We start from the raw sequence: 27,210 nt of genomic DNA, 5'->3' as shown, positions 1-27,210 counted from the left end.
ATAAGAAGGAAACAATGGGCTCAAAGGAAAAAGCAATAACACATGTTCAACAGATACGTTGTTTTAAACCAAACTTTGCAACAATGACCAAAAAAACCCCCACACCATCCTAGCTTTGAATCCTGAAAAAGCACAAAAAAACCAAGAAGGCCCATTCTGGATAGAGTTCACCAGGTGAAAAAAACAAACTGTGGTCAGACAGATGTGTTCACATTCAGTCCCTTTGGGTGGAGCAGAAGACAAACCATAGAAACCCTGGGAGATGGATGAAGCAGGAGGGACAAACCAGATGCAGGTAGAACATTGTAAGAAAGACAGTTGCAAGACAGATGATCTCTTGACATTTATAATAAATAGATTATTAAAACAGAACCCCATGACACCAGGCTGCTTGGGCACCTACCAACCAATCTGCTGCTCACGTGTAGAGGTGAAGAGACCACTCTGGACCCTCCCAGCAGGCTGACACAGAGACTAAAACACCAGTTTCTCCAGCCTAGGCAATTCTATTTTGCAACTGATGCAATAAATGGAACATTTCCTGGAGCTCAGTCATGAAGAGAGGCTGGAATGGCAGTGGAGAGGAGGAGAACCAGTGCAGATAAACCAGGAGCACACGCTGTACTTGCAGAGGACAAATTCTGGAGGTGGAGGAGCAGGTCCAAAGCTTCAGAGTAGACAACAGCCTGGAAAGAGCCTCAGGGGAAGAGACTCTCAGTCCTTGGTGCAGGATGGACAAAGGAGAGAAGCAAAACAGCAAGCACAGCACCTTGCTGGTGGAACAGCAGAACGACTGGTAGGACTTTTCACTGGCTTCAGCCCCAGGACAACTTTGTCACCTCTGCAGGAGGTGGACAAGCATGCTGGGAACACCAACAGCATGACTAAGGAAGTGCAGGTCACTGTGTCCTCTGCTGACACCTGAGGCCTGTTTTGATTGATGCAGGTGAAGAAAATGTTGATGTCATGAGAACACAGATCCACGCTAGAGCTGCCTATTGTTATAGAACTTAATGTTCACACATGATGAAAATAAAATCAAATTACAAACCCCAAAATTATTTCCTTTGGGGAAAATAAAAATACAGACATGCCTTGGCAGCAGACCTTTGGTAGATAAGTCCCAGTTTTTCCCTGCCCCTGCTCACCACCCACTTAGGGGTAGAAAAGCCCTACAGGTGTTTGCTTCTTACCAAGAAATTTCCATATGCCAAAAATCCCTTTTTCAAGCATGCCCAGTACTTTTTCATTCTTAGCATGTCCAGCATCAGAGGCTGGATCTGACAGGTTTTGCAATCTGCTTCATCTTCAGGACCACTGTGTAGCTCAAGACCATAAGAAAAGAAGCAGTGGGGCACATCTGGCTGTCACCATGGGTCTGCATCATCATCTCAGAGATATCTGAAGGGCAGGTGCTACAAACCTGAAAGCTGCAGCTGCTGAGCTCCACTGGATTTCCCTGTGGATGCATGTGTGTATTTACAGGCTCCTTTGGCATGCATCCCTTACATATAGCTTGTATCAGCACCCAGCAATCCATCCATCTGCCTGTTCCTCATAAAACATCTACCTTCTCCCTTGCCTTCTTCATTCCCTATCATTATCCATTTGGTCATTGACCTGTTGACCTGATCTCCTTCTTTTTCCAAATGGAAGGTCCTGTGAGTGACCCTGTGAGCACCTCACTGGCACCCAAGAAGAGATCATGAGAAGATACAGAGAATTCATGCAAGAGCTGTTGGCTGATGGCTCCTACACCTCCTACATGGGATTGGTGGATGTGGCAGTGATTGTGCCTTCCAGTGTGTTCATTTGTGACCCTTATTATCTGCCTGAACAAAAGTGGCAGGTGGGGATCTGGGCAGATAGGATTTGAGGCAAAATAAGCAGGAATCCACACTTCTGTACTCACTTGCAGTTGTGGTCACAAAACAGGCCTTATGATATTGAAAACTAGGTGAAAGCCTGGTGAGAAATGATGGAATCAAAGGTTATTTTAAGCAACCAACAATGTGGTGTGAAATCTTCTTTCCATTAAAGTCTTGGGGCTTTTTTCTGATTTCTAAGAAATCTTCACATGCTCTGTGCTTTTGATTAAAAGTAGAAAATAAACATCATCTTGTATTTTCAAATAACACTACCAGGAAATCTGTCAAAGACCAAGAGCAAATATCCTCAAAAGACTTATTTGCAAGACTGGACAGGAAACTGTCATAAGAAAAGGATTGTATGCAAAACCAACAAAGAGACATGGCATAAACAGGAGCTGATTAAAGCAGAAGGATAAAGCAGTCAAATATTCTTTTCCTTCACATGTAATGAACTGGCTCAATTTGGCCTTTTATCTTTGATCTAGTGGATTAAACTCTCACTCACAAGAGTCTCAAGAGATTTACACCGAAGGAATGAAGAGAGATCTTGTTGCAATCCAGATACTTGGGAATAAAATGGAACAGGAAATTTCTTTTTCTCTGCTTCAGCTTATGCAGCCTTTGGAGATCTCTCCTGGAAAAGTGAGCTGGGAAACATCAGCAGCTCTCAGTAAAACAGACAAACAAAATGTTTGGATGCTGGAAGTCCTGATGCTAAAACTCTAGAAGTGGCAAATGAACCTTTATGGAGAACATACTTGGAAGCAAACACATTCCAGGCAGGCACGTCTCAAACACAGGCCCATCATCCCATGCAGGCAGAACGCTGCACTGACCTCAGCAACATCCAGACAAGTAATTCCACTTAGACAGAAGTTTTTCCCTTCAGTTTAGGTCAGTGCATACAAACAGCTGGGCCTCCAGACAATGTTTCCTAAGGGTTCTGGTGTCACAGGATCTGTCCGTACGTCCCCAGCCCTGCAGGAAACCTACACCTGAAATGCAGTTTGATGTTTCTAGCTACCAACCAGTGACTGTTCCCATACCTGATTTTACTCCACCCAGCACTCTTGCAAAGACCAAAGATCATTCAAGGATATTTTTCAGTCCAATATTTACCAGGTTGCCTTTGCACTTGAACTCTCAAAGCAGAGACCATTAAAGAACAGTTAATATATGATGTGCACACATACCTCTTGTACTTCCAAATCCAAAGTGAAATGTTAACACTTCACCTGGTGAAATCTCTCCTAGGACAGCTCAAAAAAACCCTTTGACAGCACAGTTATTCATAGGAAGGCAAAAGATGAGGCATTCCAAAGAAAGACAAACTAAAACAAGGACTTCAGTAAGTTCCTAGTTAAGTGATGGGCACTGAAGTGTCCAACCTGAAGCCCTGTCTGTAACAGAGGTGGGATAAAAGGCCTCACAGAGTATTATGGGATGCTCCAGTTAACCAGACACGTACTGACACTGACAACCAGCAAGAAAATGGGAAAGATCCCAAATAAGAAACTGGTGCTTACGCAGCTATGGAAATGTTGGCTGCAGACATGGGGCTGACTTCAGCCACTTCCTTGGCCTTCTGCAGGGCCAGCTTCTGGTTGGTGGCCTCCTCCATCTCCTCCTCATCCTGGGACAGCAAAACAAGAGAAATCAGAGCATGCATCATGTCATGACAATCATCAGAGGTCCCCAAGGACAAATCAGATGTGACTGTCACTGCTGCACTGCAGGAACAATGGAAACTCATTGACAAAAGGCAGAATTTCAAAACTTCCTACAAGAACCCCCTTGGTGCCAGCAGCAGCCAGTCAAGATGAGAAGTACAATATTTTATCAAGTGCTCAAGGCATTTTTACCAAGATTATCTCTTCCTTGCATAGCTTTCCTACCTTTCTTGGGACTCCTCTTATCACTGAGCACTGGGGAAGGAAACCACAGCAGAGCAGGGAGAGACCTGAGCACAAGTGACAGTTCTGGGCTGAAGTGACCCCAGTTTATCCCACAACTGTGTGTGCAAAAACTTTTTAAAGCCTATGTCTGAAACGGACTCCTAAGTCCTTCAGAACTTCTTGCCAAAAGGACATTTGGGAACCAGCTAAGTCCAATAAACAACAATGGATTGGCCTGATCCTGCTCACACCAGTTTTACCTGATATTTCCACTTATTGCAACTGAGTCACTGAGGATTCACAGGGTGAAAAGAGAAATGAAGAGCCGTAATAAAGTGTCATCTGTAGATTCAAGCATGGATTAGAAAGCTGGTCATGTTCCTGCAGGCTGGGAGAGCTGGGGCTGCTCAGCTGAGAGAAAAGGAGGTTGAGGGGGAATCCCATTAATGCTTATAAATATCTCCAGGGGGTGTCAGGAGGATGGACCAGATTCTTCAGTGGTGTCCAAAGACAGGACAAGGGGCAATGGGCACAAACAGGAGCACAGGAAGTTTAACCTCAATATAAGCAAATACTTGTTTATTGTGAGGGTACCAGAGCCCTGGGACAGGCTGCCCAGGGAGGCTGTGGAGTCTCCATCCCTGCAGACATTCCAACCCCACCTGGATGTGTTCCTGTGGGATCTGCTCCAGGGGATCCTGCTCTAGCAGGGGGTTGGACCAGCTGATCTCCAGAGGTCCCTTCCAACCCTGACCATTCTGTGATTCTGAGATACCTCCCAGTCTTGTGACTTTTTAATCTCTACTGACATTGCAAATTGCCATGAAGTGTAACTGTGATTCATTTCCTCTTACCTGGGGTAATGACAAGAGAAACACTGCTCAAATCCAAACTACAGGACCTTAAGCAATAAGACAAGGGCAAAAAGCAAAGAAATAGCCTGGTGCATCTTCAGGAGTCATCTAGGTTAAACCTCCTTTAAACTTTCTAACCAGTCAAATGGGGAAGTAAAATGATGCTGAGGAAAACACAACCCCTCAGGTACAAGGTCAGAATCACACCATTCAGGGAATAACCACCCAATTCAGGGCAAGATCAGGCACAAATTCCTCTGTCAAATTTCATGAAGTGCCACAGGTTTAGCTCTGCTCTTCAACAGTGACAGTGTGAAAGAGTTATGCTTCAAATAATGAGAGCAGACAGCAGGATATCTTGCTCTGAAAGAGGAAATGACATGGATTGATCCATCCTGAAGCCCATGAGCATCAACAGCTCCTCATTGTGACTTGGGTGTTATTTGCTCAAACTGAACTCATTTTGAAATCCTTTTCTCCTTCAGAAGGAACAAGAAAGCAAGGAAAATTAATTTTTTTAATTTGCTACCATTCATGGGGGTTTTTTAAATTGTTCTTTCCAAAGTAAATTCTTCCTGCAGCAGATAAAGAACCTGACACAGGCCAAGAAAAAAAGTCCTACTGAACAATTAAACAAAGTAAATATTTCTCATCTGCCAGTAAATTTATCACTGGTTTGGCATCTTGTTTTAAATCAAGGGTATCTGCCAAATAGGAATTTTTTGAGGAGTAAGGCCCTAACTAAGAGGCTTTAAAGGTTTCCCTTTCATTCCACAGGTATGTTCAAGTTGTTGCTTCTCTTGAGGACTCTCTAGAAGTGTCAAAATCACATCCATTCAAAGGCTCTTGATTTTTCTTTCTCTACACCTAAAGCACCAGGTGCAGCTTTTACCATCTCTTCACAATTTGTATCTTCCACTCCATTCTCCCTGGTGCATCAGTAATTCTGCTGCATTCCTTATCTTGACATAATAGCAGAAAATATCCATTGTCATTACAGATGCAGCTGTCCCTAGCTCAGAATGAGCCCACCCCAGAGCAGATGATTCCTTACTAATACTTCTGCAGCTCCTCCAACCCACAGACTGCAGATCACTACTAAATATTCATTAATGTTTTGCCTGCTGTTTACACTGTGAGGTCTCACTGGGCACATCTTGTTCTGCTTAGAAGGTGCAGGAGTGTGAGAGTGCATGACTGAAATGAACTCTGAGCTGTGATGGCAACATCCATCCATCCATCCATCCATCCATCCATCCATCCCTCCCTCCCTTCCTCCCTCCCTCCCTCCCTCCCTCATCCCACCAACAGCCCAGCTTGGCAGCTCCACCACCACCATCCACTGCACAGGGGCACGAGCAGATGACCCTGCCTGTAAGGACATCTCTCTCCTGTATTTGTTTTCTAGAGCTCTAAATCTTCAGTTAATCTAACATTTAACTGAAGTTTATCACACAGTAAAACCCATGTTTGGTGCTGCTCATAACAATGTACCTAGTTAACAGACTAGTAAATCCACTCAATTAAAGTCCTCCCCAACGTGAAGGAGGAGGAGGGGCCTTCATGGCTGTTAAGACTCTTGTTTTTTCCACTCTCTTCAGTCTATTATTGCTGAGGATTTCTCAACTTTGTCATTTATTTTCACATAGTTCTCTATATTTCCAGATAGAGCTCACACATCCCTCCTATCCCACATTGCTTGTTTTTATGCTGCTTTCTCAGGGACCCCTGAGATCAGAGAACAAGTTTTGTGCTTGAGGGTATTTAGAAAAATAAAGGGTCTCTTATAGCAGATTTATATGCCAGTTTAAAAAGGATGAAGGGCAGGAGGGTGATTCTCCCCCTTTGGCTCTTGTGAGACTCTGCCTGGAGCTCAATGTCCAGTTCTGGAGCCTCCAACACAAGAAGGACATGGAGCTCCTGGAGAGAATCCAGAGAAGGCCACAAAGATGATCCCAGGGCTGGAGCAGCTCTGCTCTGGAGCCAGGCTGGGAGAGTTGGGGTGTTCAGTCTGGAGAAGAGAAGGCTCCAGGGAGACCTTAGAGCAGCTTCCAGTGCCTGAAGGGGCTCCAGGAAAGCTGGGGAGGGACTTGGGACAAGGGCAGGGAGGGAGAGGACAAGGGGGATGGATTAAAACTGGAAGAGGGGAGATTGAGGTGAGACAGCAGGAGATGATTCTTCACCATGAGGGTGGTGAGAGCCTGGCCCAGGTTGCCCAGGGAAGCTGTGGCTGCCCCATCCCTGGCAGTGTTGAAGGGCAGGTTGGATGGGGCTTGGAGCAGCCTGAGCTGATGGGAGGTGTCCCTGCCCATGCAGGGGGGTGGGACTGGATGATCTTTAAAGTTCCTTCCCACACAAACAACTCTGATTCTATGAAGCAGGAGCTGCTGTGGGTGTCATCAGAGACAGAGCAGGACGGGCAGCTGAGAGATTGTTTTAAAAGCAAAATTTGGGGGCAAATGTAGATTCCACTCTGAGTAAATGAGTATGAAGCAAAACCTGCCAATAGATGGAGAAGAATGGAGGTGAGGTAACCCAGAGAGATTCAGGACAGTTCTGAGGAAGCACCAGAAAGAGTTGGCAGAGTTTAAGGTGGTGGTAAGAGAGACCAGAACAGGAAGAGGAGGGAGCCCTGGAGGCTGGAGAACAGGTTCTTTATATACTCAAAGCAAAGAAGGTGATTTTTTTTTTTCCCCCCCAAAAAAATGAGTCATTCTAAAGAACTGGTGAGTTTCATAACAGACAGTGGATGATCAAGCTACAGTTAAATATAGTTCCCCTCTGCTGCTGCCTGGTACGGGTCACCAGGCGCAGCCAAAGCCACCGAGAGACGTTCAAAAGCCACGACAACACAAGTCCAAATGTGCCTCCAGAAGTGGAGATGTTGGTTGAAATACTTCAGTCCTGAAGTTGAGCTGGAAAGCTCTGTCTTTCCAAAGCAGAAGCTGTTGCAAACTGCTTTTGGTTTTCCCACAGGATATGCAGCCCTAAACTCCATTTGTTTTACAGTGTAAATGTCAAGAAAATCTCCTGAGCTCAACTGACTCCTGAGGAACTTCATTCTATCTCCAGGCCATTTGGGGGTTTGCATGATCATATTGACTTAGGAATAAATCCCTCACTCCCCAGGTATGCTATATAATCAAATCACTTCTATCTTTTCCCTCTTCTTTCCAAAGCCCTAGTGAGTTTTGGGGATCACAAATAAAATCAGTGAAAAAAGAAGTTACTCAAGAAGCTTTATGATTTGGAAATGCTGCTAAATCCAGCAGTATTTAATTCTACTTTACAAACATCAACAAAATCAGGTTTCTAACCCTCCCAGAAATATTCAAAAGAAAGCACTAAAAGTATTAAGGAAGAAGCAAGATAAGCTTCATTATCCAGGGATTGTGCTGCACTTGATTCTTTCTCTTAGCACATGCAAGGGATGCTCATAAATCTCTGGAATAAACTGGGAAGAATCTCCAGGCTTGAGGTTTCTGTGGGCTCTAGAAAGTACAGAAACAGCTGGGCTGCTCTGAGGGAAAAATTGCCCAGAAAAACTAGAACTGAGAGCCATTAAACACAGCCCTGAGCTGCAGTGTAAGGGAGGGATGCAGAATATGGTGTCAGAGACACAGGAATATTGATCACACACCTGTGAGCCACCAGCTTTCTGGCAGGGGCTGTGCTGGGGGGAACAAGGTTCCAGTCAGAGCTGGAAGCTCCACAGGAGAAGAGAACTAGTGAAGACAAGCTCAGCTGCAGCAGAGATGTGGGTCTGAACTGAGAATGGTTGGCTGCTTTGGACTTCAACAGCTGGAGAGGGGCAGGAAACAATGAGAAATCTCTGTGCTCCTGAACTGGTTGTTGCATCCCTGAACTACTGCAGCTTTCTGCAACCTTAAAAAGAGCAAAATTCCCTGCTGGCTGCTGCACAAGCACTTGGATGGTGACCTGCTTATCCTGCAAGGAGTCTGTAAGGTAAAGCTTGTGAAATCATAGCATCAGCAGAGAATCCCAGATTGGTTTGGGTTGGAAGGCATCTTGAAGATCATCCAGTCCAACCCCTGCATGGGCAGGGACACCTCCCACCAGCCCAGGCTGCTCCAAGCCCCATCCAACCTGCCCTTCAACACTGCCAGGGATGGGGCAGCCACAGCTTCCCTGGGCAACCTGCGCCAGGCTCTCACCACCCTCACACTCAAGAATGCCTTCCTAACATGTAGCCTAAATCTCCCCTCTTACAGTTTTAATCCATCCCCCTTGTCCTCTCCCTCCCTGCCCTTGTCCCAAGTCCCTCCCCAGCTTCCCTGGAGCCCCTTCAGGCACTGGAAGCTGCTCTAAGGTCTCCCTGGAGCCTTCTCTTCTCCAGGCTGAACACCCCAACTCTCAGCCTGTCTCCACAGGAGAGGTTCTCCAGCCCTCCATGTACCAGCTCATGTGGACATGATACTTCTTTCCCCACTAGCAGGTCACAGTGACACACAATGATGGCAGCAGCCACAGCCCGTGCCTGGTTCTATCCACTCAGTGAGAACAAGCAAGAAATGTAGAAAGATAATCTAATGCTGCCTCATAACTACAACCAAGTCTGCTACAAGGAGAGGGCAAAAGACCACAATGACATGAATACAAACTGCAGCACCTGGGATCCTCAACTCAAGCTCTAAGCTTTTCTCCACTGGGGATACTCATAGACCTGCTCACACAGTAGAATTACACCAGTGTCATTTCCATTCCTTGCCAGGACCTGCCTGCACTGAGGGTGGTGCCTCAGATTTCTCTTGCACCTGGTGAGAGGCAGGAAGATTCTAACATCTCCACTGAATATTCACAACAGTCTCTGCAAGTCATTTTCCAGGGAGTCGGTTGGAGAATGTTCATTCTTTGATTCAGCCCAGAACTCAGCAAGGTATGAAACATCAGCTGAGGCAGCAGAAGCAGCAAGACAGCACCTGTGTCTCCTGTGCCTCAGCTTCAAGTCAGCCCAACCTGTCCATTGCTTTGCCTCTGCTCTTGAAAACAGCAAGTGCTCCACATGCCTGTGCAGCAGGGAGAGGAGCAGTGCCCACTGCCCACTCTGGGATCTGGGGAAACTCAGGATCAGGAGATGGTTCAGTGAAACAAACCTCAAAGGAGAGAAACCTGAACCAGAATAAACCTCCAGGTCCTGCTGTGGTGCAAACTGGCAAACAGAGAGATCACATGAACCAGCTCTGGAGGAAATCTTGGGGTGTCTGGAAGGGTGGGGGTGAGGTGGGCTTTAGATCCAGTGCTGTGGGCTGAAGAGAAGCAAGAGGGCACCTACCTTGGTGAGCTCCTGGGCGTTGGCCAGGTTGTCAACAGCGATGGCCAAGAAGACATTCAGGAGTGTATCTGTTGGGCAGCAGCTCAGGAAAACATCTTCACCCAGCACACACAGTGAGAGGTTACCCTTCTGCTGTGACTACCCACCCTTCTTGCCCAGCTTGCAATCCACCCCTTGAACCAACCCTTTGTCTTCATGTCCAAGCTCTGCTGGGAGCCAGGTGGGCAGCACAGCAGGGCACCCTCTGTCCCCTCCCAGCAGGTGTCTCTGGTGGGGACACACACCTACACTTCTGCCCATACATATATATATATATACAAAGGGCTTCATAGAACCCCACTTCACCTTCAGTTTTCCCTCTTGTTTAAAAGGACACCCAGTAGAGCTCCTGGAAATGGATCATTTTAAAGCCAACCTCTGCATGACACACACAGATCACTGCAGAAAGGCTCTGAGCACCAGGAAGAAGTGAAGCTTAGGTCACTGCTGCATTACCTCCTGATGGGAGGAAACTATCAGGACTTGTCACACTAAAGTCAAGATGACCATGAGAACATCCTAAGCATCCTCTATCCTGGAAGCTGCAGCATCACACAAAGCACAGCTAGAGAGGAACCTGGTAGCAGAGCAGCCAGCCCCAGCTAACCAGCTCTGCTGGGAAATGGGCCATTAGTCCCAGCCTAATTACACACACCCTGGTTAACCAACCACCAGTGGCCACACCAGCCTGGGCCTCTCTGCAGGGCACTGCATTAGATCACTAAGACATAACATTTCCCTGTAATTGTTTATTCCTATTTTCTTTTCACTTTTCCACTTAATGATTCCAGGTATTATCCCTCCATATGTTTGACTTGTTGTTCCCTTTGGGCATCTGCAAAACAACCCCCAAACCCTCATAAATCAGACAGCTCTGCAGGTGAGAGGAGAGCAAGAAAAGCAAAGCCAAACTTAAACTCATTTCCAAGAAGAAAATACATCTTGTTCTTGCATGTTACCTGAGGACAGGAAAGTCACTCTCTCCATGGCTGTGTGTAAAGCCAGGATTGCTCCTTTAAATACAAACATAGGTGAGAATGAAGTTGATCTCTTCACCCTCTGAAGATTCACAAATGCTTGAACAACACCACTCTGCCCTACCCTGTTAGTTTTGCAGTGTCCTCACCAGGGCCAAGCAGGAGCCTGGGACCAAACCCAGGTCCCCATGAGCTGGGTGAAGTGATGGCAGGAATTTAAGGCATCTAATTAAGCTAACAGAATGGAAATGGACACATCTCCTCCTTTGGTCTGTGAGCTGGATGCATTTGCTCCAGCAAGGGGAGGGGGGTGAGCAAGATTTTGGGAAATCTTGGCCTCTGTGCCCTGCTAATTACTTTGCAGTTCTCAGAAGGATGTCTGGAGGAGGCACTTGAGGTTCCTCCATAAACAGAGGAGCCAGAAGCAGCTCAAGGCTGCAGTCATCTCTGCCAAAGAGCAGAGTGGCCAGATCTCCTGGTGCTCCAGCAGCTCCCAGGCAGGACAGCAGCTGTGGGAGCTGCTGGCTGTGCAGCCATCACCCCATCCTGGCACGTGGCTTCAGGACACTTCCTAGGGCACCTAGGGACCAAAGTTGTCCCAAACAACCAGCTGAAGTCTCCTTTGCTTTCCTTCTAAAGAGCTTTCACCAAACAGTTCAGCCAAGACTACAGAAATCAGACATTCACACCTCTAATTCCTCCTGAGATGAGGGTCTCCAGAGCGTGAGTGACTGGCCAAACCAGAGTCTCTGCTTGTGCCATGGGAAAGCAGGAGCTGTATTTCATCTCTTAAAATGCATCTGCATCCAGATTACCAAAGTCTGCAGGGGGTGGGACACAGAAACCTTCCCCAGAAACAGCCAGGTTGTCCATCAGGTTTCCCCCATGTCACGTAACAGGGGATGGAGCTTTTTATCACATGAAGATAATCCCTCTGGGACAGACAGAGGTTGGGAATGTGATCTATCCCTCAATTGCTCCTTCCTGTGTCCCAGCAGGCCAGGAACAGCAGGGCAGGGCAGGAGCACTTCAATGCCACCAAGCCCAGCAGATCAAGAGCAAGAAAAAGGGGGAGATGATCCTGCAGTGATCACCTCCCTCCCACGCTGCAGCCAGAGCCCCAGCAACTTCTCCTCTGGAAAGACACTCATTTCTCTCTTTCCTTTTAGCTGAGGATTGGCAGAGGGGGTTTTTGGGGGGTGTCATTTACAGAGCAGGGGTGCAGGCAGGGGGTTGAGGCACTGCTGCCCATGGCACTGCTGGGGGGGGCTTGGCTGGTGGCAGCTCTTTGGATTTCCTCCTCTGAGGTGCTTCCAAAACACTGAAAACACTTCCAAGCCTCCTGCTCTGGGAATAAATGTCTCAGTGATAAAACTGTCTTCCAACCCCTGCCTCCTACACACACATGCTGAAAATGTCTCATGTAACATCAGCAACTACTGGAAATATAATTAATTTTTATTATGATTATTTTTTTCTTAACAGATCAGGCTGTTGTGATCCATCTCCAGTCAGACACAAGCTGGCAGGTTTGGGTGTTTCTGCCCACAGAAGGGTCCTCTAAGCTCTTTACAAAGAGCTTGGGGATTCCTAAATATCCCCCAACCTCCAGCCTCTGCTCCAGGCTGTATAACCTGAGCAGACCCACTGAGCTGTACCCAGAGCTGTGGGCACAGGGCAGCACAGCCCAGACATTCCCTGCATTTCATTTCAGGCTTCTCTGCAGTTTTTCATGTTGTTATTTTCCCTTTTCCCCCTCCCCTTCAACAGATGCATCAATTTATCAATTAACCAGATAACAAGGAACTACAGGCATGGTGTCATTTCCCAGAAAATGGGCTAAATCCTGCTCTTCCTCTAATCATTAAACCATCTCAGGTCTGGCTCTGCACAGACTCTCTGGAACTGGGAAGGTGACGTGAGAAACTTCTGACTTACAAAACCAAAGTTTCTGGAACTTTTCCTTGCAAGAGTCACTTGAAAAATGGAAATGGATTCAAAGAAATCACTGAGCTGGAGGCAGAAGCTGGGGCAGCTGGAACCAAGCACCTTCCTTCTTTCTAAAGTGGAAAAATGACAGTGGCCCAAGAGGCTTTGGAAGAGGAAAAGAGTCCTTCATGTTTAAAAAGAGCAGGTTTTGCAAGCTGACCTGAAATCACCAGTGCTGATTCTCTAACCAGATTTGATCCACAGTCTGCCTGAACTCTTAAAAATGAACTCACCAAATTCCAGGGTTCAACATCTCAAAATAAACCCAGTTCCAGCTGAGGAACTGAAGAGCTTTTTGCCTGGTGGCTGATCAGCCTCCAGAGGTGGCAAAGACCAATTTCAATGATACTGATACAATCAGATAAAGTCCCACATAAGGAATTCAGCCACAATGAAGGTCTGGGTGGAGAGGGCTGGTGGCAAATCCTCACTTGGCAACTGAAAATAAAAAATCCACTGCATATAAAAATCACATTTGTAAAGATTTTGCAGGGAGTTCTGGAAGGCAGAGGGAGGAGATCTCAGAAAGGGAGCGTGACTGAAATGTTCAAGTCCCAGGTTAGAGCTGAAAAGACAGTTTATACTAATCTAATCTATAATTAAGCTAATCAGCAACTGGGACTGGTCTCTACAGTGTGTCCTCTTGGTGTGTTGCTGGGCTGTGGGGTGAGCCCAAGGCTTGGATATGAACCTCACCTTGTACACTCACCTGGGGCACCACAGCATCACTGACTTTTCCTTCCCACAAACATGCAGGATTGTTCTGTTCTGGCAAACTAAGCTTTCTTTTCAGACATTCCTGGTTCTGTCTTGACAGTTAGTGATAACTGAAGGCCCTGGTAAGTCAGCCAGTTCAAGCTTTCCCCCAGAGATAAGTCCCTGCCTGCTGCTTGCTCTCAGCATCACAACTCTAGCTGCTGGAAAGCAGGAGCAGCACTGACCTTACTGAAATACTGCCTGAAATATCAGCACAAACACTAGCAGCTTTACTGCTGCAGTTCCCACAGCAAACAGACAAGGAAAAGATTTAACCTCTCATCCTCCTCTGCACACCTCAGCCTCAGTTCTCCCCTCCTGCTCATGGTGCAGCAGGTCCATGTGTTATGCAGAAGGGCTCTCACAAGCTCTCTGGGAAAGCAGCTGGTGCTTCCAGACTGTTTCCACAGAGACAATCTGGGTTAGGATTCTCCCATAGGGATGTAAAACTCCATAGAAATAAATTGATTCCTTCAGGTTTTTTCATTCTGAACACTAGAAGCTGGTGAAAGAATTCTCCTAGGACACAGCAAAAAGGTTTCTGAGTGTTGTTCCAGTCAGTCAGTCAGTCAGCCCTCAACTCTGTGCACACAGAAACTCACCTGCAGCAAACTCATCCCATCTGCAGGATCCAGGGAGAATGAATGAATCCCACCCAGATCCCCCTCCTGGCTGAAGACACAGCCAGTTCCCCAGGGAGGCTCTGCCTGCCACCAGCACACAGCTCTGGGCACAGGGGGTGGGACAGGGATGGGAGCTGCTCCTGGGGAAGCAGCCAGGAAAGTCCTTGTCCTTGGCAGCAGGGACAGCAGAAGGAAAAGCATCCCAGCTGGGCCCTGCCAGAAGGATACTTGGGGAGAAGGTGGGTAAGATTTTGGCTCACCCCTCTGCCAGGGCAAGCAGAGGCAAATGCCAAACTCATGGCAGTGGCAGTAGGTGAACCTGGTCCTTATTCCCTCCCCATCAACATCCCCAGCTTTTTCCTGTAATGAAAGCTAAAAGACACAAGGGAGAAGGCCCCTCTTTGAATCAAAGGTGGAATAAGGAATTTTATATCCTGTTTCTCAAAACTGCTGGATCTCAGCTGATCTGAGGTTAAAAATCTCTCTCTCAGCCCTGCTGTCAAGCCTGATTATAGCTTAATCCCATTTTCAAATGCCAAGTCCTGAGGATTTAGAGATCTCCCTGCCTCCCAGTTCTCCATTGACCCAGTTTTCCAAAGCTGCCTGTTTCTGGAAAGGGACACAATTCCCAGCAGGAGGCAGCTGCCTGAGCCAGCCCAGGCACCAGGGCTGCTCTGCCAGGCAGGGGGATGGGATCAATCCCACAGAGATACACCCATGGCACAAGCACAGCTCCCACTTGCCTTGGTTCCTCGTGCTAACAGGGAGATTTCAGGCAAAGCCAAGGCCCTGCCAGGCAGTCCACGGGTGCTGATGTCCCACCTTTTCTCACCCTGCCCCCAGCTGAAGGGCTCTAAATCCATAACAACACAATGCCTTGAACACAAGGACTGCCCTCCTGACCCTTCCGTTGTTCCCAGGTACCCAGCTGATGCTGCCAGCCCAAACAGGGCTCCTAGGAAAGGATGAGTACTGGGACCAACTAGCAAGAAGGTCTGCACTGCTGGGAAACCCTCCAGAGTGCTCTCAAGCGGTGTGATGAAGCTCAGCATTATTACCCCTATTCTATGGAAGAAACAATCCAGCCAGGCCAGGCTCAGGTAGGAAACAGGTTTTAAGATCCCCTTGTTCAGGATGCTCCGTTGGACACTGCAAACATCTCACACCAACAGTTTTGTCCCCAGTTAAGCAACATCAGCCCATCAGCAACCTCCATGGTGGAACAGGGACAGAGTCCTCACAGCTCCTGTGCTCTGCTGGCCTCCTTATCCCACCCACAGTGCAGCTGAGAGGCTCCTGCTCATGCCTCTATAAAACTCTGCCTCCCTTCCCCATCCCACCTCCATGTGACTGCTATTTTTTTTTTTCATCCTCTCTGGGGACAAAACCAATGTCAAAGTGGTGCTGGGTCCCCAGCAGGCACCTTGAGACCTCTGGGGGGAACACAAGTTTTCTGTTTCCTCAAGGGATTCTCCTGACAAAGCAGAACATCTTCAGATACTTTAGGTATCAGGTCTTGGGATCTGACTGAATAGTCCCAGAGCCTGGAACTCAAGATCTGAACTGAAGTTTTAAGCATTGTGTGAAGACCAGACAATTCCAAACACTTGGAATAGCACAGCTGGTTAAGCTGTTACATAGACTAAGGCACCAAGAGATCTGATCTGATCAGGCACCTTGATTTACACATGAAACCCACTTTAATTTGTCCAGGTTTGAGCAGTCAAACCATGACACAAGTCTTGCTTCCCCTGGCCTATTGTGAGCCATCTGGGAAGACATTCAAGGAACATAAGTCCTGCTCTGACTTGACTTCCATCGTTTTTCCCACAACATAAATTAACTCACAGTGGTGCCTTCTCAACCTAAAATAGGAAAACAAGACCCTCAGTGACATCAGGGACAAGTGACACCAACATGGACAACTTACCTACACCTCTTATAACCATGTTATAACAATGATCTGGTTTTTAAAAAAGCCTAAGAGAGGGGGTGAGAATTTAAATGCACTCAGGTTTTCTTAGCACCCCCAGAAGGGTGCAGGACACAGGAGGCCACCAGCAAGGATACAGTTACCAAACAAGGTCAGGACGATGAAGTAGATGGAGGAGAACATCCCTGAGTGGACCCCACCTTGGGACTCGATCCCGTGGTACATCACTGCATTCCAGTCTTCCCCTGTCAGGATCTGCAGGGACATTGGAGAGAGGAGAAGGAAGGGTGACTCAAAGGAAAGACGAAGTAGGGGAGGTCTGGGGGAGCCAGGCAGCTCAGGGCTGCAACCCAGGACTGGGCTCTGGGGGGAGACTCTGGTGGGAGGTGTCCCTGCCCATGCAAGGGGGTTGGAACTAGGGGATCTTTAGGGTCCCTTCCAACCCAAACCATCCTGTAAAAATGTATGAGCATATGAGCTTGGCAGACCATAGTGTTAGACATTAGTCCTCAGCACTGGACAGTCCCACCTTGGGCTGGATGCAACTTTCTCCATTGGTTTGGGCTGAGGAGAGTGAGGACTGTTGCTGAGGGAGCATTGTTCCAGCAATTCCTGCCCTTCCCTGCTTCCCTGCCCACCTCCGACTGTGAGAAGCAGTAAGAGCCACCTTCCATCGCTTCACCTCCATTCAAACACGTTCCATTTCTCCTCTGTCTCCATGTTTAAGTCCTGCAGTGATACCAGGCTTCAGCTGCTCCACTCTCAGCATTTCCCCCAGACCTCAGGGAACTCTGAGTCCTAAGCCCAGTGCCCTGGGTGGAATCTCTGCCACCACCAGCTTCCTTTCATTGACTTCATACAGAAAGGTCTTGCTCATCTCCCTCTCCCCAGACCAAACACACTGCACCCATGGAGTGACTGTGCAGCAGGAGGAGAAACTCCTGCAGCCCCTTCCCTTGTCCCTCAGACCTTTGCTGGTCCCTACATGAACGTGGCAGCGCAGCCACGTGAGGTTTGGACCACAATGGGCTCTTGCAGGTTTCCAAGGCCACAGGGACCCTCAGCCACCCAGATGGCCACAAAAGCAACCCCTGAGCAGAAGCAAGGGCAGATGAAGGCAGCTGGAAGGGGACTCTGTGCCTCCTGTGTCCTTGCAGGGAGGTGAGAGCAGCTGCAGCCCTGCAGAGCTGCCCTGGCTGCAGGCTCAGGATACTGAGCCTGATTAACCAACACATGAAAAACAGAAAAATTAATCACAACAATTGAAAACACCTAAGACTCAAAGAAGCCTTGTCATGCTAGATGCTAATTTTGCAGCAGCCTGAGTTGCCAACCATCCCAGCTCTTCCCCAGTGGCTGCAGCCCAGCAACACTTTGGGCTGATCAGCACTTCTGCCATGGCTGTCCAATGATGCTTCTTTCCAGTAAATTAAAACCTGCCCACTGGGATGTGGAGCTCGAAGTCCTAAATAGGAAGTTGTCTTTGTGTTTAGTAGAAGGAAAAAAGACACAACGAGCCACAAAAAGCCCCAAGCATGATGTGTGTTGTAGTAATCAAGTCCCTTGTGCCCACAGCACACTCAGAATGGTTGCAAATCCCAGGCTGCTGCTGGTACAGAGAAAATTTGTTGCTGCAAGGTTGGTGCTGATGACAGCAATAGGCTAAAGAAGCAAGTAAAGACACAAGGACACCCAGTGCACACACACACACTTGTTTCCTAAAGGCAGCATCTGGTCTCAAGTAACTCCGTGCAGCCTCAGCCCCACGGCTGGAGTTGTTCTGGGTTTACACCAGAGAACATGAACCAGGGCATTGGGCTTTTAGCTCTGCTGTTCAATTATGCAAAACACTGTTCAAAAACTTGCACGCACATCATTTCCATGAATTCACAACTGTTCCTGCTTTCTGGGAATCACTGTGATGTGATTTCTGTTCACACAGACTTTTGTGGAAAGGCAAACTGGTGGGAACATTCCCATGTCCTGCAGAAGACCAAGAGCTGCAAGTATCACAAATTAAAACAAGTCCAGGTTGGGGTCTGGGTTCAAAGATCTAACTGGATTAATTTAAAGTGGAACACAAACTTAAAGGAGTAAAAATAAAGAATGGTTTATGGAACTTTTGCAGAGAGATAAATGGTCCAAAATAACGAGCCTGCCTGTGTGGGGCTCGGGATGTTCTCTGAGAAGAGGACAGACACACTGACCTGCTGTCCCTCATTCCTTCAGCAATTTGGTAGCAGCCCTCAAGGAGCAGAGCACATCCAGTAAATAAAAGAGTTCCTGCTCTACAAAGTCCTGGTGTATGGATGATGTGAGGACTTCTTGCCACAGCACAGGGGTGCAAGCAATGAGAAGTTTGGATTAAGCTGAAGCCCAAACGTTTTGATTTTCTCCAGGCCCAGAACTGCTTCTGGCTTCCTCAGATGAATGATTTGCCCAGTGCATCTCAGCTTTTAATACTCAGGCTTGGCTGAGGAGCCATCAGGTGATGGAATTAAAAAAAGCTTTCAAGAGCTGTTATGAAATCTGAGTGGATTAATGAGCACATTAACAGAGGGGACACTCAGCTTCTGGGATCAGGTCCTGCTGCTTTTACAGAGCCCCTGTGCTTAGGGATGTCAAACACTTCCAGCTCAGTCACTGCTGGAACAGGGAGATAGTTATTTTTCATGTCTGTGTGTGTGTGTGTGTGTGTGTATATATATATCTTGTGAGCTAATTTCTGTGTGTGTACAAAACACAAAGATTTATTGGGAAGCAGCATCTGGAGGAAAACACACGATGCTCTTCAAAGGGGATTTAGGGCCAGGGGGGCTCAGTTGCACCCACTGCCATGTCCTGGGAGCTGCATGAGAAAGGGCCCTGACCCAGTCAGGTCTGCTGAGAGAAAACAGGCTGAGGCAGGATACAGAGGACTTGAAGACTGTTTCTTCAACAAAGACCCTCCAAAAGGGGCTTGGGACAGCCAGAATGTATCTGGCTTTATTGTATTTGTTCAGTGCATCAAATGCACTCATGGAATGATGCTACTCTGCTCATCAGAGCAGCAAACCAGCCTGCTGGCTTCCTGGGCCTGTGGGAGATGAGGTTAGAAAAGGATCCAAAGCCTGGATTGAAGAAAGGTTGTCATGGCATTTTGGTGTTTGAAATCCAGGGCAGGAGGGGGATGGCCTGGGAATGCATCTGTGAGGCTGCAATGAGTCATGTTGGTGCTGCTGGTTTGGCTGGTTTGATGGTTTTAGTTCTGACATTCTAAAGCCACAAAATCAACAGTATTTTCATTCATGCCACAGCCACTACGTTTCAGGGGTATTTATCTCAGGAATAGAAAGGAACTACTTCAGCTAAGTATTCTCAAGAGATAGCTACAGTCCCACAGCAAAACAACAGCAGCATTTCCAGATGTTCAGACACCCAGAGCCTGGCTCAGGCTCAGGTCCAGCTCTGCAGCAACACCTTCACATTTCTGTAAGTCCTTTCTTTGATGAGCACTAAACCACTGTGCAAATATTAATTTGCCATGATTTGCAATACCCTGTAAGTGCTGCCAAAGCTGCTTCCCTTCTGGAGAGCAGCAACATCCATATGAAGCTGCTTATGCAGAGGTCAGAGCACATTTTCTTTTAGACCCTCTGTTTTAATAATAGAAAAAATGTCATCAACACTTTTTTCCTTTTTGGGACAGGACACAGAAAGACATCACCCAAGCCTTGCTGAGATCTAGTGGGATCTGGGATCAAGTCTCAGCTTGAGCCCACATGAACCATTTGTGCAGGACAAGGCTATAAAGCAGAGCAGCTTTGGACAGACTGGGCACCTGCCCATGGGTGGGGGTGCAGCAGCCCCAGCTCTCCACTGAAACACCTGAAATCCCTACTTTAAAAAGGCATCCAGAGAAGAGCTGCAAAATTAGGCTCTTAAATCTGAGCCTTGTGTCTGCCAGAACTGTGACTTGTTCCTGCCATCACATGAACTTGCCCAAGGCTGATGCCTCTCTCTGTGCCCCCCCCGTTGATTGTCAGTTTTATCCAGCATTATCTTCTCCTGAGCTATTACCCTGCAAACTGCTGCATTATTTCCTCACTGCCTGGAGCCAGCTCAGGCCTGTCTCCTCATTAAATTATGGTAACCAGAGGAGAAAGTGAAACAGGTCAACCCTTCCCTGGCTGGCTGGGATTTCAGAGCAGAGGATTCATGCAATGGGGCACATGCAAGTGCTGCCACTGCCCTGTGTGACTCTGGGCAGGGCCCTTCCAGGAACAGAGCCTGGGCACCCATAGACTAAGCTCAGCACAGAAATATCTATTTAATCACTATTTTTTTTTTCCTAGCAAAAGTCTTTTGTTCAGTAGGGTCTGGAGAGACCTTAGAGCAGCTTCCAGTGCCTGAGGAGGCTCCAGGAAAGCTGGGGAGGGGCTTGGAACAAGGGCAGGGAGGGAGAGGACAAGGGGGAATGGATTAAAATTAGAAGAGGAGAGATTTAGGTGAGACATGAGGAAGACATTCTTGAGTGTGAGGGTGGTGAGAGCCTGGCCCAGGCTGCCCAGGGAAGCTGTGGCTGCCCCATCCCTGGCAGTGTTGAAGGGCAGGTTGGATGGGGCTTGGAGCAGCCTGGGCTGGTGGGAGGTGTCCCTGCCCATGCAGGGGGGTTGGGACTGAATGATCTTTACTGTCCCTTCCAACCCAAACCAGCCTGGGATTCTCTCATTCTATGTTATCTCCATAATTCCACAGCATTGATTTTTAAATGCATTGATTAGTCAATCTGGCAAAAATACATGAGAAGGAAGAACTTCCCCTTTCCTAAACTCCATGGATTTTTGGGGACCTCTTTGCCTCCCACAAGCAGGAACAGATGCCCAGGAATTTCTTATCTAAGGACAAGATATGGCTTTACCTGGAACACTGTGAGGATGGCAGCAGGGAAGGTATCGAAATTGGTGGTTGGAGTTTCATCTTGGAAATTAAATCTAGAGAGAAGTCAGAAATAAAAACAAGAGCTGTAAGGGACCAGCAACCCTTGTGCAGCCTCTTAACACCCTGTAACCCAAAGCAGAGAGCAATGTTTACTCCACCTGGCAACAACACCCCAGGCAGCCCCAGCACAGTCTCCAAGAAGGTGCTTAACAGAACTATGAGCAGAAACTCCATCTTATTCCTAGAGAAAAGTCTGATGCTTTCCAATTCATTGTCACCCACAATGAAAATGAACAATCACACTCTCAAATGCTTTTTGTGGCACAAACCATTCCAAGGAGCTTTTGTTCTCAAGTGTGAAAGTCAAATTCAAATTCAGCAATTTATTTTTTTTATATATTATTTTAAGATTAAATAGAGGCTGATTAAAAAAAGAGAAGTGTTTTGGTTTGTTTTTTTTTCATTTCAAAAGCTATACTAGAGTTTGGATGGTGACACTGGGGTAGTTCTTTTCATCACAAGTAGTATTTCTTAGTGAAAAGAAATCAGATTCAACAAAATGATGTTTTCTAACCAAATATTCCCAGTGGAAAAAATATATCAATCCTGTTTCTCTGGCTGCCAGGGAAAGAACTTGCCTTTCCCTCAGAGCAGAAAAAGTGCTGCCTCCTTCCCACAGGCCTGTCTCAGAGGTCTGGGTGCTCATGGGGACCATGGAACAACACAGAAATTTTGGATTAGAGTAGAAAAAAGGAAGAAGAAAAAGCACCAAAATAGGATTGTTCCTCTATTAACCAGAGATCACGTCTCAGGCTGAAACCTGCACCCATGAGGTGAATCTGTGAGCCCAGCAGCCCCTTCTCCCCTTGGATAGTCCAGGTGGTTCCTTTCAGAGAACTGACAGGACAACAATTAATTCAACTTACTGTCCCCCAAAGAGCTGCATCCCCAGCAAAGCAAACACCACGATGAACAGGAAGAGCAGGAAGAGCAAACTAATGATGGACTTCATGGAGTTCAGCAAGGAGACCACCAGATTCCTCAGGGAATTCCAGTACCTGTGTTGGAGATCAGAGCAGCAGAGAGATGAGGTGAGTGGGAGAAGAGCCTTGGGTGAGAAACTAATATGGTCCATATCATAGGATATGGATCACCAAGGGAGTGACAGGGAATATCAGCATCTTTATGTTAGACATGAGGAGGAAATTCTGGAGTGTGAGGGTGGTGAGACCCTGGCCCAGGTTGCCCAGGGAAGCTGTGGCTGCCCCATCCCTGGCAGTGTTGAAGGGCAGGTTGGATGGGGCTTGGAGCAGCCTGGGCTGCTGGGAGGTGTCCCTGCCCATGCAGGGGGTTGGGACTGGATGATCCTTAAGATCCCTTCTAACCCAGGTCTGTCTGGGATTGTATGAGCTTTAAAGTGGCCTCTGTGATTGGAAAACCCAGCTCATAGAATGACAAACCCTCTCAGAGCAGTGCACGGGCAGGTCACCTGAGGCATCTGCAGAGCCCAGGTTGCAGTGACAGGGTTCAGTTTAGTTTCTCAGTATCCCCTTTCCTGGTACAGATTTCAACCTTTCAGCATCTTCTCATCCAGCAGAGCAGTCAGTAGAGGCATGAACAACAGGGATGTGTTGCTACCAGCCATGTGACACCCAACGTGGGGATGGTGAACCCTCCCCTTTGCAAGATGTGGACCAGGAATAAACTGCTCTTTCCAGCAGGACACCTTGGCCTGGGTCCTTCCAACTTACAGAACACCCTGTGCCTTATCCACAAGTGGACTTACCCTCCCAGATGTTTAACCCTTTCTGTAGCCATTTAGCACACATGTCCAGGCAGTGCCTGTGTTGAGGCAACCCAACCACACAGTCTGAGCACCCAGGACCAAGCAACCACCTCAGAGGATGCAAACAAATCCAGGACATGAACACCAACAGGACAACAGGGAATGGCTCAGCCCAAATCCTGGCTGATGCATCCCAGTTGCATCCTGCCAGACCCTGAAGTTGGTTTGGTTTCATCTCCCCTGTCCCCAGGGATGGTGCTGGGACACACACAGGCAGGCACATTAAGTGCTGGGATGGTGCTCCCAGACAACTCTATCCTGGCTTTATTGCCCTGCTGAGAGCAGGCAGAGAGCACTTGTATTAGGACAACTAATGAATCAGAAAATGCAGAAAGAGTTATTAAGCAGAGGAGCTTTTTGACAGTCTCCTTTTGGACAAACTGGCACATGGAATACAGGGCTGGAGCAGGCAGAGGGAAAGGGCATTTAGAGCCATTTCACGTGTCTTCTGGTGGAAGTTTTGAGTCTGAGACCATGGGGGGCAGTTTTTCTGGTTTTCTCCAGTGACTTCTCTGGTTTCCACCACCCAACACCAGGAGCTGCCATCCAGAGGTCACTCTCCCCAGCAGTGTTTTCTGCCTTCCTGATGCAAACTTCTGGGGACAGCCCCATGCTCTGAGCTCCTCCCTGCAGAGCAGCTCTGGGCATCCAGCAGAAGGAAGCCCATGAGTTTGTCTGATCTGCTGATGAGAAGACAAGCTCAGAGCTTGCATCTGAAGAGCAGAATCACCATCCTCCCCCTACTCTTTGTCTTCATTTTCCTCCTTTTCCTTTCCCCAGGTGTAGGACAGAAGCACCCTCTGTTTCTCTGTGCTGAGGATGATACGGGAACATCCATCCCAGGACAAGCAGGATCTTGCTCTCTCGTTGCACCCATTCCAAGAAAAGTTGTGTCCATAACACAGGACACAAGAGGTTTCAGGGCAAGTTTGGCCTCTTGGGAGAATATCTTCAATTGAAAAAGTTGCAACCAAACCTACTGAGTGTTCAGCCCTAAGGAAAAGAAGCTGAGCTGATTCTCCTCAGAGTAGGTTTGCTGACCACAGGCTCTTCCCTGCTTGACACTTGTCTTCAGGCCAGCTCTGAAGTTTGCAAGGAGTTTACACTTTGCAATTAACCTCTATGCCAGTCAGCACAGGAGTTTTGGGGACCTGGTTTTTAGGGGTTTTTGTGTTTTGTTTTTTTCTTTACTATTTGCTCTGAGGCTGGTGATACAGATTTCATATGGACTAACAGTCTAATGTGAGCAGAAAGGGAGCTGGACTTACTTTGTTACTTTGAAGATCCTCAGCAGTCTCAGGGCTCTCAGGACACTGATGCCAAATGAGGTACCAGGCTTCACTGCAGCCCAAATCACTTCAAAGATACTTCCCACGATGACCTGCAAGAAGATCCCATTTTACATAAGGCACAATTTCTACTTAGATCTTTGTGGTCCTTCTAGAGAGGCCGAGGACAGAACAAGGATCAGAGCTTGTGCTGTGCTGGTTTCCTTATGAAGGCTTCAGCAAAATCATAAATTAGCCAACAGCACTAAAAAACCTTGCTCCAACTGCCTGCAATCCAGTCTAAAGAAGGACAATATCTAGAAGCAGGACAGACAGACACACAGGAGATCACAGACAGGAACTTTTTGCTTTCTTCTCTAGCAAGCAAACTACCTTAATCCTCTCCTTCCCATCAGTAGCACCAAAACTCTTCCCCCACAGCCCTGCAGAAGAGCAAAGCTCTGGGCAAGGTCTACCAGCATGTTCTGTCCACTGAGAGTTGTTAGGAGAGCAATTAAGGCAATGGTTATTAAGAGATCCTGCAAAGTCTCCAGCATGCACAGCCAAGCCTCAGGTTACCAAAAAAATTGCCCCCAGTCAAGGTGGGTTTGTTTCAGTTTTGTTTTCTCTGTTTCAGGTTGGCAGAGAATTGACCTCAGGTGATAAATATTCTCTGAAATCCTTTATTATAAAAAGGCCAAAGTAGTAGTGGGTTAAACCCAACTGGAAAGGGCAATTATACCCACACAGGTTCCTGCACAGGTATTTTGCTGCCAGTTGCTGTTATTATTTGCATTAACCCAGCATTTCAGAGCTCCTGGGGACTGTGGTTCCCAGTTGCACAGAGCACACCACAAACACCTTCTCACCAGAGCCCAGCAAGCAGCTGGGTTGTGCTGGGAGAGGCAGTGTTAATGGGAAGGCAGGACTGGGTCTGAGCACCTGAGCAGTGCTGGGGGACTCAGCACCTTGGAACCCCCTTTTGTAAACAGCATCCTGGGTGTCTTGAAAATTACCCTGAGCTTCAAGAAACTGCAGTGGGAAAGGGACATATACAGGAGTTGCTCATCCAGTTTGTCCCATCAGAAAAAGAAGGAACTAAAACTTATCTCCCACAGCCTCTTGGGAATCCCTCATGAACCAGCAAAAACCTTTCCTTAGAAATTAATTTCCCTGGCATCTCAACATGGGCTCCTGGGAGCTTGTTCACATCAGACCCCATTGGACTGTGTCTCCCAAGACTGATGTTGCTCTGATTTGTTGTGACACTTTTTGCATTTGAATTTTCATCTTGATGGTTTGTCAAACCAAACTGGCTACAGATCTGGGTGATGTTCCAGTGAGGGTGAATTAATTCTGGGGGCTGGAAGGTGGGTGAGGAGGAAGGAACATAGAAAGAAGTAGGATCCCCATGGATTCTCTAAAGGAGGGAAAATTAGAAGCAGAACAACAGCTTTATCTCTTGGGAAACCCTCAGCAAAGCTTATTGCTGTTGCTGCAATGACAGGAAGCAGAGAGACCTTGTAGGATTAACTCTTGCTTAGTGCAAGCTCCTTAATCACCTAACCCTGACCAGCAGGTACAAGGTCTTCCTGTTGTAGGAGCATCCTGGATCCAGGGAGCATGGGGGCAACCTGGCTGCAGCCCAGAGCCTCCCTGATCCACCAGTGAAGGACATGGAGCTAGTGTGGCACCAGATGATGCAAACAAGGCAATCAGACCCTTGCAAGACTAACTGGGTGACACTGCTTGGCCACCAAAGGTCTTCCACTCAGCTTACAGAAGCTGGGGTCTCTGAGCATGCCCTGAGCTCACTGACAGCTGGGTGTGAGTCCCTGCTGCCCTGTGGGACACTCTTCATTCCAGCCTCTGCAGAACATCACACCAGCAGAGCTGAACCTTGGTTGGGTTGGCTGCCTTCAGCTCAGGGGCCAGCTCTTGATGCACAGACATGTCACAGCATCTGTGGGATTTGTGCTCTGGTTTCCTCATGACAGTTTGTGTCTCTGCATTACCCTTTGGGCTGTGCAGCCAGAAAGAGCAGCCCAATGCACTGAGAGGACAACCCCATGCTTGGGGTAGCCTGACACAACACCTCAGTCTGTTGGACACAGGAGATTCTTGGGCTGGCTGTTTCCATCTCCAAGTCTATTTAGCTCTGAGCTTTTCAGCTGATGCTGCCAAAAAGGAAGGTGACTCTATCTGTGGGGTTTGGATTTAGGAGAGGTTATCTTCTAAGGTAAGAACACCTCCTCCTCCTCGGGGGTGCAGGACTGAAACATGGAATTTTACTCCACAGTGGAGAAGAATCAATCCCAACATTTTGACAAAGAAAGACTAGAAATGACAGACTAAATCTCTGAGAGAAGGGCTGGATGACATGTACCATGACCTGAACTGGTTTTCCCCTGCCCTTGGCTGTATCATAAACTTCACCTCTATTTTATTAAAGAGACTTCACAGACCAATTGCCTCTCTGGGATGCAGAGCTCAGCCCACACCAAAGGTAAAAGAGACCCAGTTGACCTCCATGAGGACACATTCCAGCCTGAGAGCTATTCATGATCCCAGCCTAAGAGCTATTAATGAACACATCAGCATCTGCCTGTGTCCCTCCTTGTTAGGCAGAGCCTAAACTGGCCCCACTATTCCCATTCCAAAGCTGCATCTTTGGCACAAAGAGGGGAACTTCTGCAGCCAAGGGTTGGAGTTATTCCCTGGCTGCCACTCATCATGTTTAGACCTTTTCTTCTGGGCAATCAGGTCTGCAACGTGCTGCCTCTGTGTCTTGAGGGGAAAGGCCATTAAAGTGATGAGAGAGGAGATGAGCTGCAAGATGTGTGAGGCTTTTGTTTTTCAAGCACCTCATTTAAATGGTAGAGAGAATCTCTCCATAATCAGAGCTGTTAGGGGCTGGAGCTTGCAGAGGCAAGGAGCCCCCCCCCC

At 47.7% G+C, this 27,210-nt stretch overlaps 1 protein-coding gene across 1 annotated transcript in view; it reads right to left on the bottom strand.

The window, feature by feature from the left end:
* CACNA1B (calcium channel, voltage-dependent, N type, alpha 1B subunit) overlaps positions 1–27,210 on the bottom strand; it is a 326,950-nt gene that overhangs the window by 93,871 nt on the left and 205,869 nt on the right. Inside the window, exons 15-20 of the mRNA XM_009994349.1 lie at positions 24,265–24,377; positions 22,077–22,208; positions 21,131–21,203; positions 16,368–16,485; positions 9,914–9,981; positions 3,398–3,504 (exon numbers count right to left, since the gene is read on the bottom strand). Coding sequence (XP_009992651.1) covers positions 3,398–3,504; positions 9,914–9,981; positions 16,368–16,485; positions 21,131–21,203; positions 22,077–22,208; positions 24,265–24,377 — 611 coding nt within the window. The remainder of the gene's footprint in view (positions 1–3,397; positions 3,505–9,913; positions 9,982–16,367; positions 16,486–21,130; positions 21,204–22,076; positions 22,209–24,264; positions 24,378–27,210) is intronic.

The sequence above is a fragment of the Chaetura pelagica genome, unplaced genomic scaffold (genome assembly GCF_000747805.2).
Source record: "Chaetura pelagica isolate M959 unplaced genomic scaffold, ChaPel_1.0 scaffold132, whole genome shotgun sequence".
Taxonomy (NCBI): Eukaryota; Metazoa; Chordata; class Aves; order Apodiformes; family Apodidae; genus Chaetura; species Chaetura pelagica.
Note: the sequence above shows the minus strand (reverse complement) of the source record. Positions and strands in the feature narration are given on the sequence as shown.